This window comes from Fringilla coelebs (assembly GCF_963513975.1).
Source record: "Fringilla coelebs genome assembly, chromosome: 13".
NCBI lineage: Eukaryota > Metazoa > Chordata > Aves > Passeriformes > Fringillidae > Fringilla > Fringilla coelebs.
The window spans coordinates 17,891,945-17,904,813 of record NC_140039.1 but is presented as its reverse complement, the minus strand read 5'-3'; the positions used below and the strand labels follow the sequence as shown (position 1 = coordinate 17,904,813).

The 12,869-nt window shown below is 41.6% G+C and overlaps 1 protein-coding gene across 5 annotated transcripts in view; it reads right to left on the bottom strand.

Annotated features, from left to right (window-relative positions):
• MITF (melanocyte inducing transcription factor) overlaps positions 1–12,869 on the bottom strand; it is a 99,400-nt gene that overhangs the window by 16,673 nt on the left and 69,858 nt on the right. For 4 of the 5 annotated variants that reach the window (XM_084214744.1, XM_084214748.1, XM_084214746.1 and 1 more), the window contains 2 exons: positions 2,410–2,637; positions 1,213–1,296 (listed from right to left, as the gene is read on the bottom strand). In XM_084214744.1, coding sequence (XP_084070870.1) covers positions 1,213–1,296; positions 2,410–2,637 — 312 coding nt within the window. The remainder of the gene's footprint in view (positions 1–1,212; positions 1,297–2,409; positions 2,638–12,869) is intronic. The other variant, XM_084214747.1, reaches the window with a different exon arrangement.

Here is a 12,869-nt window from a genome sequence, read left to right as displayed (position 1 = left end):
TTCAGCCACACAGCAGAGGTGCCTGTGCAGCTGGGCAATCCCTCAGCTGTGACTCCTGCTGTCCAGGCAGGATGCTCAGGTCATGGCAGGGCTGAGGATCCATGGTCCAACCCCCTCCTCCCACCAGGAGTTACCCTGCACCCCCTGCCCACGGACACACTGCTCCTCCTGCAGCAGTGGAGGAGGAAGCTGTGGAATAAGTGACTCTAAGGACACCAGTCCCTCTCCCCACTGCAGCACTGCTGCCTCCCCTCCATAAAATGGGACCAAAACCTGGGCACAGGCAGGAACACTGAGCCCTGGACACCTGCAGGGAAGGAGAGGGAGCAGAGATTTGCTGCTGGCCCCCAACAGCAGAATCCATCGGATTCATGTTCCTCGCGCACCCTCTCAGTTCAGAGCTGATTTTGGGCGGCACAAAACACCTTTTTTCAGGTGCTGGGCTGGAAGGTGCCTCCATAAGCTCCTGCACAGGCAGGAGGAAACAGCCCTTCACAGCACCCACACACGTGCTCCAAACTGTCCTGCAGGATTGACTGTTTCAGGATAGGACTATTTCCTTTTTGCTCACTATAAAAACAGAGATCTACAAAATCAATGCATAATGGTGATGGTAAAAGTAGCAGTACATAGGATTTTTTTATCAGCTCCAGAAAGTGTGATCACAGCAAATTACACTGACTGGAAGTGAGGGCAAGAAAGGAACTAACAGTTACAGCCCATACCCAAGGCCTTGTTACTGATTCTGGTAAGAAAAAAAACCCCTTAGTTTTAAGAAAAAGAATGAAAATATAAAAGGATGATTACTGAGGATTAATTACCACAGATGGATTAAAGCCTTCTCATATCATTTTTTAAAGCAAAAGTGTGATCTGCATAGAATAGTGGACTTAGAAATTATCAGGGCAAAACCACATCTGTGCAGTCTTGGAAAATCCAGTTAGAAAAGACTTCCTGATGCAAGACCTTAAATGGCTGATGTGTTCTTCTGCTAAGGCATTACTGTGCTAGAACAGCATGAGCCTTTCCCAGGTATCTTCACGTGCTTTTGACACCAATGCTAATAAACAACATTGCTGTATTGTACCTTAAATATATCTTATATTCAACTTCTTAAAGACACCGTGGGTAAGTTTATTTTTCAACATAACATGAAAGAAACATGCTCATTAGAAAGGGGACCTGTGCTCCACCTCCTGTGTCATCCAGTACCTGCATGCATGATGCTCGTGAGTGTGTATTCAGAGCCGGGCACTCACTCTCAACCCTGCTTTGCTCTTCAAATTTATAAAATCCCTGCAGATATAAAAAGAAAAAAAAAAGAAAAGAAAAAAAAAAAAAGAAGAAGAAGAAAAAGCAAAGCATGGATCTGAGTTCATGGCACAGTCTCAGTCCCAAAAAAGAGCACGAATGAAATAGTGTCATGCACACATGTCCCCGATGACACAGCAAAGTGAAGCTGCAAATATCCTCAGGAAAAAAAGTGTTTGGGTACAGCTGGGACAATAGGATGGAAATATCTCATTTTCACTTCTTTCAAAACTATGGAGCACAAGTATTACCCTTGTATGTGCAAAATATGTTCTGTAACTACTGTTTCTCCGAGCTGTGTAACATTTTGCTCATGGAATGCATCTGTACTAAAAATCTGGCACAAAAGCTTGAAGGAATTGACGGGACAAGAGGAACTCTACAATTGCCTCCTACTTTTCATGTTACAAAAATTCTGACGTGACTCTTATACTTGTTCATATCTTCCCAACCATTTTTCTTTGGAGCCTGAGCACACATGTAAGTAACATCTAACTCAGTTTTGCCAATAAAGATTAAGACGGGGTTGCAAAGGACTTCTAGACGTAGGCTGCTGAAGTCTTATATTTGCAGCACTGGAACAGCAATCAGTAACATTTTACAGCATATTAGCTGGGATAATCTGGCCTTCCAGCTATGCAGGAGACTTGCTCAAATTTTACCATAAAAATACCTAAAATATCTCAAAATAGCTTAGTGTTTTTTCAGTTATTTTTGCTATGCTCTTTGCACTTTCTAGACGAAGAAGCCATAAATAACATTATTCCAGAAAGCTACAGCTTACAAAGCTGCTTTGTATTGTCCAAAGGTCAATTATTCACTGTGTGCATCAAGCAACAGGGTGGGGAACAAGAAAAGTAGTTTTAATAAGTAAAAACTAGCTAAAATAGTTCAAACAAGAGGAAGCTGGAGGGACATGGGCTTTTTGCCAAAAATATCTATTAATCAGGCAGACACAGACGTAGCAGTTACATTTTCACGACGAACAGAAAAAGATAAACAGACATCATAACAGTGAGCAAATACGGTTTTAAAACAACTTGATTAAAGCAGACAACAGCTCTGTTTTACTGAAAACAGGAACAGGAGAGCTCTTACCTCTTTCTCACAGTTGGAGTTGAGGGTGAGCATAGCCATGGGGCTGTTGGGCGCGCTGCTCCCCGTCCCAGGTGGCATGACATGATCCCCAGGCTGGTTTGGACATGGCAAGCTCAGGGCTTGGTTGGCATGTTTATTTGCTAGAGTGGTAGAGAGGTACTGCTTTACCTGCTGCCGCTGGGCCTGCTGAATGTGGTACTTGGTTGGATTCTCAAGGTGAGTCTGCACCTGTATGACATAATTTGAAAAGAATAAAAGGGTTTTATTGTTTTACAACATCACTGCAGGTGCTATGGACCTCAGCTATAGATTTGTGACATAAGGACCAGCTATGTGACAAAACACAAACCCGTACAGCTCCAATGAAGTCCACAGTGCTTCACTAACTTGCATTTGGTGGCAAAAAATCACTTTATGATTTGGTCTTTCAACAGCTGACTTACTATCAGTACACCAAAAAGCTCCAGCTATTTCTCTACAACATGAGATTTCTCACTTAAGACCAACACTCGGGTTTTCAGTTGATACAGACACTCCAGAACAGTCAGTTCTGAGTTCTGACCTTCAGCTATGTGACATTTAGTTTTCACTAAAATAAGGAGAAATGACTTGTACCGCAGGACTCATTTTACTTGTTAGTAGCTAACAATTCAAATCAAGAAGTATGGATTGCTATCCTTAATCCAGTACCAAATAACAGAGATATAAAAGGTCTGTTATTGGTTGTTTAGGTTTTGAATGTTTGGGGTTTTTTAAATTAATACCTTTGTTAAAATAAAAGAAGAAACAAAGACACCTTTTTCTGCCTACAGATTATTTATACCTCAGATATACAGCCTAAATCATATACAAATAAGACAGCCTGTTTATAAACACATCATGCAAATAAGATGCAAGAAAAGAAGTGTTTCAGTTCAGATCAATCACTGTCGTCAGCAACAGCTATTTTTGTATTTAAGATAAGCTTCTCAGTTCTTAGGAATTTTTTACATACAAAATATGAAAATCCTCATACTGAACAACTGTTGCACACTCTAAATAAGCAAGAGAAGAAAGGCGATTTTTTTTTTCTCATTAAAATTTTCGACCTTATCCTGGAAACTCTTTGTTGCCTGTCATTGATCATTAACGCTATTACTCGAAGCTAGAAATCAACCCAAAATATGGCAACACGCTGAGAAGTTATTTTGCTTTAAAACAATTCCATTAAAGTGACTTTTGGTGTTACAAGTGACCATGCATGGTCCCCACTTATTGGAATGAAAGAAATTAAATAAAGCACCCAAGACACCAGAGGAAAAGGGTTTCCTGTACTCTGTACACCTTCTTAGCAACAGGTTTTAAAATAAGTCTCCAATAACAACTCACCTGATAATGGTTATACTCAAGCATTTCCAGCATGCTACCTAGAGGTTGCAAGAGAAGCGATTGGAATATCCTTTGTCTATGCTACTCCAGTTTGAGGGATCCACATATGGAAGCACAATAAACCCCAGAAGAGCAGAAGAAACTTGATGGCCACTGCTCAGACTTTTAGTAACCTACGCTAATTAGCCATGCAAGTGGACAAACAAACAGTTCACACAAGGCCTCTTCTTGGAAGTTATGCAAGTTTAAGTTAAGCTCTAAGTATTGGTATTTATTTTTTTCCCTGGCTTTGATGTCATGCTTTTTCATAAACATAAAAGGACCTTTTAATGATGGGCTATCAAAGTCAGATTGACAGTTCGCTCAAGGCTAATTCGCTATTCAGCTTTCGTTCCAGTCGTACTAACACACAATGGTAGTTTTCTTTAGCAGTAAGGTTAAAAGTTTTTAAGTACAGAGTAAGAAATAACTGAAATAATGCCCTACGAGCCTAACACATATTCCCTGGCAGTGGGTGCCCTGGATAAACCCACAGGGCTCTGCAGTCCTGTCCTCAGCTTCCCAGCACAACCCAGGACCTGCAGCAGAATGTGAAGCACTTGAAAAAGTTCTATCCCATCCTCAGCTTCCCTGGCACTTCAAAGCCATTAATTCTGTCTCAATCTAGAGTTGCAAGAAGTTTTCCCATTCAGGAATGGCTGACAAAGGGCTAATGCATGTTCCAATTGCACTTATCCACACTTGGGCACAGTCCCTACACCTTCCAGAACTTACTCTTTCTTTTTGTCCAGCTCCTTGAAGAGGTCTGTACTCAAACACATAAAAACTGTCCAACTGGCATTATTTTCTGAAGTCTGAGCTTACAGGGAAGCACATTAAGATAGCATTTCTAGAAAGTTTAATCTGCTTCGTTGCACTGTATCAATAGACAACACTGTGCTGTGATAAGTGCAGCACTCTCTTTGTCAGCCCCAAGCTGCATTATCAATTTTCCTTTCATCAGTGCTAGGAGCTACACTATCCAGGTAAGTCTATTTTTCACTAAATTTTCCTCTTCCAAGCAGATGAAGTTGTCAGTAAACAAGTGTTTTTTGTAACACTCATCTTTGAATATGTTGTTTTAAAGACAATCCCTAACTGCCTGACAGAATCTGCACGTTCCATTTCCTCCGCAGGCATCCGGTACCTCTGCTGTTCTCCATCCCAGGATGGAGCAAAGCCTCTCCTCCCCGTACCCTTCACCTGTCCCCCCTTCACACTCCCAGGAGAGAGACCAGCAAAGTGCCAAGATCCACATCTCAACCCTGTATCATCAAATACTACATTATTTATAATATATACCAAGGCATTTAACTGAATCCACTACATGTGAAGTTTTGAGACACACACTGCCTAATTGACAGGATTTTTGTAGGCGAAACACAAACTTATTTCACAAGAACATATTCTCCCCATGATTTTGTTGTGCTATTCTACATTAAAATATTTGATTTTGCTACTCAATTATTATTAATTTTTTTTAATGGCCTGTGCTGCCCGCAGCATGCCAGGGAAGGCAAATTCTGAGTTCATGCGTCACAAGCTCACACAAGTCTGGTAATGAACCAAAAAACACAGAGAACTGCCTTTTCTGCCATTAAGTTGCTCCAAAATGACATGAAGAAGACTTAGATTCTCTGTTTTGTCACTGGCTGCTCTCTTGAGTTTCCTTAGGAGTTCCAGCATGGAAATCTGGTGGGGACTCCCTAATGGACTCCATGCTGTTTGTTGAGAATTTGTCTTTAGTCTAGAGCATCCTATTCTGCAGATTCTACATCAAAGACAACCTAAATGTGGTTTCTTGGGCAAACTTCCCAAGATGCCCCAGAGTCACTCTGTAGATAAGCCATAAAACGCTCCTCCTTTCTGACAAAATATCTCATGAGCAAAGAGCTGCAAAAAAAACCCCCAAAAGCCCTACAATTAAATTCCACAACCCTGAACTTGAAACCGTGAATAAAAGCTTTGACTTAAGATCTAATTTTGGTTCTCAGCCCCTTCTAGCATTTTGGGTGAAGAATAGTTCCTGTTGTTCGTCCAAATTCATGAGACACAAAGTGCAAGATGACAAATTATTGGTTTGGATACACTTCCTAAGAAATGTGACTGAATAAGGACATGAAAGGAAAAATAAACCCACTTGAAACCAAATCCTCTGGATCTCCAACCCTCTATCTCAAGCAATCTCAACCAAAGTGTTGCTTTATTGTTACTCAATTGAGTAGAACATTGGTTTTTGGGCATTTTGGTATTGACAAACAAGAAGTAATGTAAGAATTATTATCATTTTCAGAACTTCAGAAATGAGCTAAGACAAGATGGCAAAAAAGATAAATTTATCACAGCATAGTAACACAAGAATTTGGCTACAAAAGTAAAACACTGCATAGAAACAGAGCCCCAAAACTGATTCAGCTCCACAAGAGCCTTCAATGCCAGCTCAGCAGCATCTCCACTTCTCCATGGGCTGGCCCCAACATCAGACTCCTGCACTGAGTCTCTCTGTCAGCCACTCAAGCTCCATCTGCTCTTGCCATGCTGGCACTGAGGAAGATCTCTTCTCTTCAGGTGAAGCACACAGAAAGGCAATAGAAAGAAACCAACTTGACTGCACCCACGTGTAACCCAGCTTAGGCCTACAAGGCTGAGCTGGGCTAGAAAAGTGTTGGGTGGAGCCACCCTGACTACTCAGCACTCATCCCTCACGCTTTGGAATTCCCTGGAGAACAACATTATCTGAAGCAGGGGAAAGGCTTTCTCATACCTGCACTCCTCTTGAAATCTGACTGCTAATTCCAGTGCATACATCCAGTTCAAGTAACTGAGTAGCTGCCTATTTTCTTCCACATCCTGGAAAGAACAGTAATAACCCATATAAATAGAACAGATTTCCCAGCCCTTGGGTCTGGTATCAATCAAGCCAACATTTAATCAATGACTTTCACTTGCTTTAAGCACACACACCATATCAGTGGGAATTTTAGGTGAATGTCAGATGACATTCTTCAGAATCCGCATTATATTACACATAAATGACAGAACCTCTGAGCAGACCCACACACTTCCTTCAGTTTCCAAAAGTAAAAATATTTTCTGTCAAGTGATCAAGGACTCAAGAATTTAAACACAAAGCATAGCTGTGTGCTTAAGCACAAAGTACATGGCTCAAGTAGTTCCTCTGCATGAAGCCAACACAAACAACTGAAACAATACTGCTGATACTTGCTCCTTCTGTTGAGTCTTGCTGGGAATCACTCAGACTTAAATTTACTAATGACTTGCTAATGATGGCAAGAACTTGAACGGTGCTGCAGTAACCAAATTTCTTCTGGAGAGGCACCCAGGAGAGCTCACTCTTGGGCAGGCACAGGCCAGGGCAGCCTAATGGCTTGGCAAATGTGTTTTGCACAGTGTAATCCAGAAATTAAATGGCTAACAATAAAAACTAACGGGACTTACACCAGAATAAAAATATTTAATGAACTGTGGCATTACTACCACTCGTCCTCTAGGAGAGCTTCAAGGTCATAGAATCATAGAAATATTTAGGTTGGAAAAGACCTTTAAGACCACCAAGTTCAACCACAGCTGGGAGTCAATTAATTGCTGCAGGCTCAAGCTTTGAGTCTCTGGTACATCTGGATGAAGGTAACCAGGCTCAGGTAGCTGGTCTGGGTTACATACACTCTCCTGAATTTGTCCTTGCACAGGTTTGATTCCTCTGCAATGGGTAAATTCTGGAGGCAACCACGAACCCAGCAGATTCTTGAGCTGAAAGTACTTCTTGAAGGTGGAACACCAAGAATGGCTTTTCCCATTGCAGTTACTACTTTATATCACATCATCTTACTTGTCTCATCTCCAAGTACTGCTGCTTTCAAAGCATTTCAAAGATGCCCCAAAATCCTCTGTTGGTGAAACACAAGTGACCAAAGGCCATTACATTGCCAGCAGCTCCAGGATGCCCCACTGTTCTGGCCCCCACGAGCTGGGAAGGAGCATATTCCTGTTCCCAAATCCACACAGAAGATTTTTCTCACCAAAAACATCCCTGAAGCTTCCTGTGACAGTAAAGCTGAAGCACTCAATGCTTTATTTAAGCAGGGACATACCAGAGATGTTCAGAGGACAGTGAACCAAGGGGGAGGAAGACTCTTCTCCCCACCCCACTCCCCCCTCCCCCTTTTTTTTTTCTTTTTTTTAATTAAAAAGACCATTTGTTTCAAGCAAATTGCCTTAGGACTTACAGTTTACAATTACAAGTAAAATACTTTTGGGTCAGTTTTCTCAGTTCAATAGAACTTTTTGTTGCCTAGACAGCTAAATGTCATGGGATTTTTAAGAAAGGTTAAAATTCTGTGTCATTTAACAATTAATGGTACCCAAAGAAAAACGATACAAAACCACATCCACTGATGTGCTCTGCAAGGGCTCCAGGCTTCAGCTGTGTCCACTGCATAACCATGCCTGTTAACCATGCTAGTCCTGGGCTTCAAAGCTGCTTCAACCCATCATTTCCAAGTATAAAGACCCAACAGCAGCAGGAACAAGCTATTTTCTAGGACTTTGAATAAAAATAGGGAGCTGTATAAATAAGTGTCTGTTCTTTGTTGCTTGGGAAAAAAAATGAGAATAATTATATCTGAGAAAGATAATCAATTAGTGCCACTTAGAGTAAGAGTGATTTATTCTCCTTAAGTTTTCCAGTACAGGTTCAAGATTCTGTTAATCTGTAAAATCATATTCACCACAGGTTGGTCACTAAGTCTGAGAATCTTGAAGACCATAAAACCCCTTCAATTAACTTCATTAATTATTGATCATGGGGTTCACTGCAATGCCAGGAAGTACCCTCCTACCATGAACTTGGAGCAATCCAAATAACCAGACAATGGTTTAACTCATCCTCAAAGACATCTTCTCACATGCTGCATTCAAACATTAAAAAATAACATCACATTTCCCCCCCTACAGACGTCAGTGGCCTGAAGTAGCTTCACATGAGAAGTTCAATCCTCTTGCTTTCTGAGACCTTCCCAGTCCTCCAAGATGGAACAGCCACCTAATTTACAATATCATCAAAATTAAGTTGATTGGATTGTGATTCCCCATAGGGCCAACTGTGAATTTATTTAGTAACAGATAAACCTTTTCAGTGACTTCTCCAGCTGCCATTCTCCCCTTAATGCCAAATTTTCTAAAGTACATTTGCTCCCCTTTCTTTTAGCCCATTACCCAGGAAAAATGGCCAGAACAACACTGACCAGAAAGCCCAAGAGCAAGAAGATGAAAAGTAACTTGTACCGACTGGGGAATGACAACCATGATGAGCTGACTATCATTTCACCTTAGGACGCAGCAAACACAAGGAAACTACATCAGTTAGCAAACAAAACGCTCTGGATACCTAATTCACCCCAAATCCCTCTGAACTTGAAAACCTAAGCAGATAGGAGAAAGTTATTTAAGATCTGCCATCTCGACTGCAGTCTAAGTAAGTGAATCCAACACTCATCTTCAAGCACGAAGTTATGAAAAAGAAAAGGCACATTGTACAGAATAATCATCATTTACACAGCCAGGGATTGTTTAGTCCATCACCAAAAACTGCTCTGCGTAATGTGACTTTTCATCCAAGGGAAAGCCACGAAGCAAACAAGAATAAAGTTTTTGTAGATTAGTATTTCAAAACTGTGCTTTAGCTATAGAAGCACATGACAACGGTATCTAAGGCAATTAAAGAGAGTTTAGCCAAATGTACTCATGGAGATAGGAACTGATGTAATTTGCATGTTAGTGGCCTGCTGGCTGCCATTCTACAAGTGTGGCTTTCAGTAAGAATTAGGTCCTTTGAAGTCCTGCTACTTTTCTGTTAGGAAACCAACATTTCAGCTGTTTACTTCCCAACCACAGGCCATAAATTTCTATTTTATACAGTTTCTGAGAAAATACCAAAAAACACCACATTATTTTAGGACAGACAAGCAACTGACTCCATAAAATGTCAGGCACAAATATTCTGTAACGATTTTACCTACCCCAGGTGCTTCAGAGAGTAAATATTTTGGCTTCACAAGCAACAACAGCAGCCGCACAACTACACCTGACACACAAGTTTGAGTTATGGTACCACCACGATGAAAAGCTTAATTCAAAGCTTAAATCAAGCACCACATATTAGGTCCACTTCTGCCACCCTTCTCTCTCAGAAGGAAGCTGAGCAGCACTTGCATCAGCACTAGAGGGTTTGAGATTACTCACAGTAGGACACCGATGACTCCTCCTCACCGGAATTGTCACAGATAGACATAAAGTTGCTTCCAAAATCTCTTGCAAGACCTGGCATAGAGATGTGAATTCAAGAGGGAGCATAGTCACAGGACTACAGATATTTCAGCTGCCTGAAAGCCCAAAACCAGTTCAGGCAGACGGGCTGAAGCCACCTATTCTGCCAGCTTCCCCTTGCAAAGCCTTCCACAGCCCGAGCACAATCCCCCACCCTTGCTACAGCCCAAGCAGCACCAACACAAGAATTACCAGACAACTCTAACACAGATCACTACTGGCTTGAAAGAGTCACATTAGAGGGGTAAAAGAATTTGTCCAACCTTATCTTCCTTCAGGGGCTGCCAAGCATGGCATTGGCCGGGCCAGCTCGGAGCGGCAGTCACGTCCTGGCAGCCTGGGCAGGTCAGTGACATTTCCCAGGGGTGACTGACCCTGGCACTGTTCCAGCCCACAGTAACCCCTGCTAGACCTGAGGGACAGAGCATGGGAGCTCCCAGGTCCCCAGGGCCTATAAGAGAGCTGCAGACATGGGTGTTTTAATGACTTCACTGCATCTCCCACAGCAGGGAAGAGGTGCAGAACGCCCAGCCTCTGCCCAGAAGGCCAGGTCAGAGTTCTGCTTAAATCACACCAACCTTCACATGTGCCCAGGATTTGGAGATTCTGGGTACATTTCTGGAGCCCAAACCGAGAAAGCATGCCCTCTGCTATAAAAAAGGAGGAACATGAGTTTTCCCTCAGCTCCTGAGAAGCCCTGAGTATGCAGCTTCCACAAGGGAGAAGAGGCATCCTTCTCCACACCTGGTTTTGCTCAGGCTGTTCATCCATCACTCATCTGTCAAATGGGAAGAACACAAATGGATTGGGTAAAAATAATGGCATCTTTCATACAAAATTAATAATGGCAAAAATTGAAACCAGTTTTATAAAAGATGTTGGGTAAAAAGTAGCCAGAGCTAAGCTTAAAACAGCAGGAGAGACAGAACTCTGACTCTTAAATGAAACTCCTTATCAACTTCCTAGAGATGTAGAGTTACCCATGTGCAAAATGGCACAAGTTATTTGCTTGTCCAGACTTTAAGAAATAAAATTTAAGTAACCTCAAAATTTTAATGCAGTAAATCTACTTTGCCCCTGTATGATCTTCTCTTAATGTGCCATGCAATACTGATTTTCACAGGTGAAAATTAACTTAAAATTGAGTATTTTGCCTAAACCATGAATAAAAAGTGTAATGGGAAAAGCACCCAACCTGTTGCTTTCATAAATCTTAAAACCTGATACCCTCAAACCTGGTCACACTTGTCACTATAAGGTTTGTGAAGGGTTGCTCAAATATACAGCACATGGACACACACCTGTGCCAAGATAACTTCCAGTGTTGAGGAGTGCAATTGTTGGCATTTTGGGGCTAAGCAAGAAGACAGTTTGATTTACAAGTCTTTCATATCCACAGCATTAGCCTGTGAGAATGAATTGGTGTTCAGAATATTGCCTGTGGGCTACTGAAGTATTTATTTACAAAACTTCAACATTCAGCACTGAAATACAAGAGATGTAAAGATGGCACCAGATCAAAATCTATCAAACACCCAAATGCCACACAGAGAAACAGTTGTATCCTTCTCTTTTTGAAATAAAAGCCATTTGTAAACTCAAATGCAACTCTTGGGTTATCACAGAAAAAAATCTCTTTTGGGGGGCACACTGTATATCAGCAGGACGTCACAGAACAGTTGGGGTTGAAGGGACCTTTAAAGGTCATCAAGCCCAACCTCCACATCTTGTTGCTTACTTGTCCAAAGACATCTACACTTCTGACCTACTTGTCTGGAAAAGATCAAGTGAAAGACTGCTCCATTCACTGTTCACATAGTTCCATGGGACACACTGGGTTGCTCTCAAGGTCACTTACACAGCACATGCCAAGAGCATGCCACCAATCATGAACCCAATGTGAAAATACAAACACACCAAAACCCAAACAGTGCTTGCTGGTACAGCTTTCAACATCAACTGGAAAGTCTTCCTACCAAAACATCTGAAGAAGCTTCCCAAAATATAAGGGAAAGTAATTCTGAAAGGACCATTTATTTTAACAAAGCACTTTGGCAACACACTGGCTACAAGCACAAAGGTCACTGGTCCTGGAACATACCTGTCTGGAGGGGATCTACTTTACAGCAAACACACAGAGCTACCAGAAGAAGCAAGTGAATGAAGATGGTGTTAATTCAAACCAGTTTTACACTGGTAACATGCCCTGAGCTTCTACATGTTACAGCTAATAAAGAATTAGAAGGACTTAGCTGGGCTCTATACCACTTTGCCTGCAGCTGATGATGTCTCATGATGATGTCAGCCCCAATATGGAAGGCTTGAATAAGCAGAAGAATAAAGCACTCCAGATACATTCGTTTTATTCACACCACTAATATGACCATTAGACACAGCCTAAAATAATAATAAATCGCTGACTTCACTTACATGAAGGAAATGCAAGCTGGATTACCACTGAACTCCTTGATTTTTATCCTTCTGCTCAACGAGCTGTGCTGTTATTTATGACTGTATTAAAACCTACTGAGTTATAATAAAAGAGTTTCAGTCCCCCAGAGTGCTTGATCATCATGTTTGCTAAGGTAAAATAACCCAAGTCACCTTCATGCAATCCCAACTGCCTCTGATCTGAAGTATTCTGCTAAATACCAGAACAGGGATTTTTCTGAGGACTTTGGCAGCCACAAAGGTGGGTCACTCCTTGT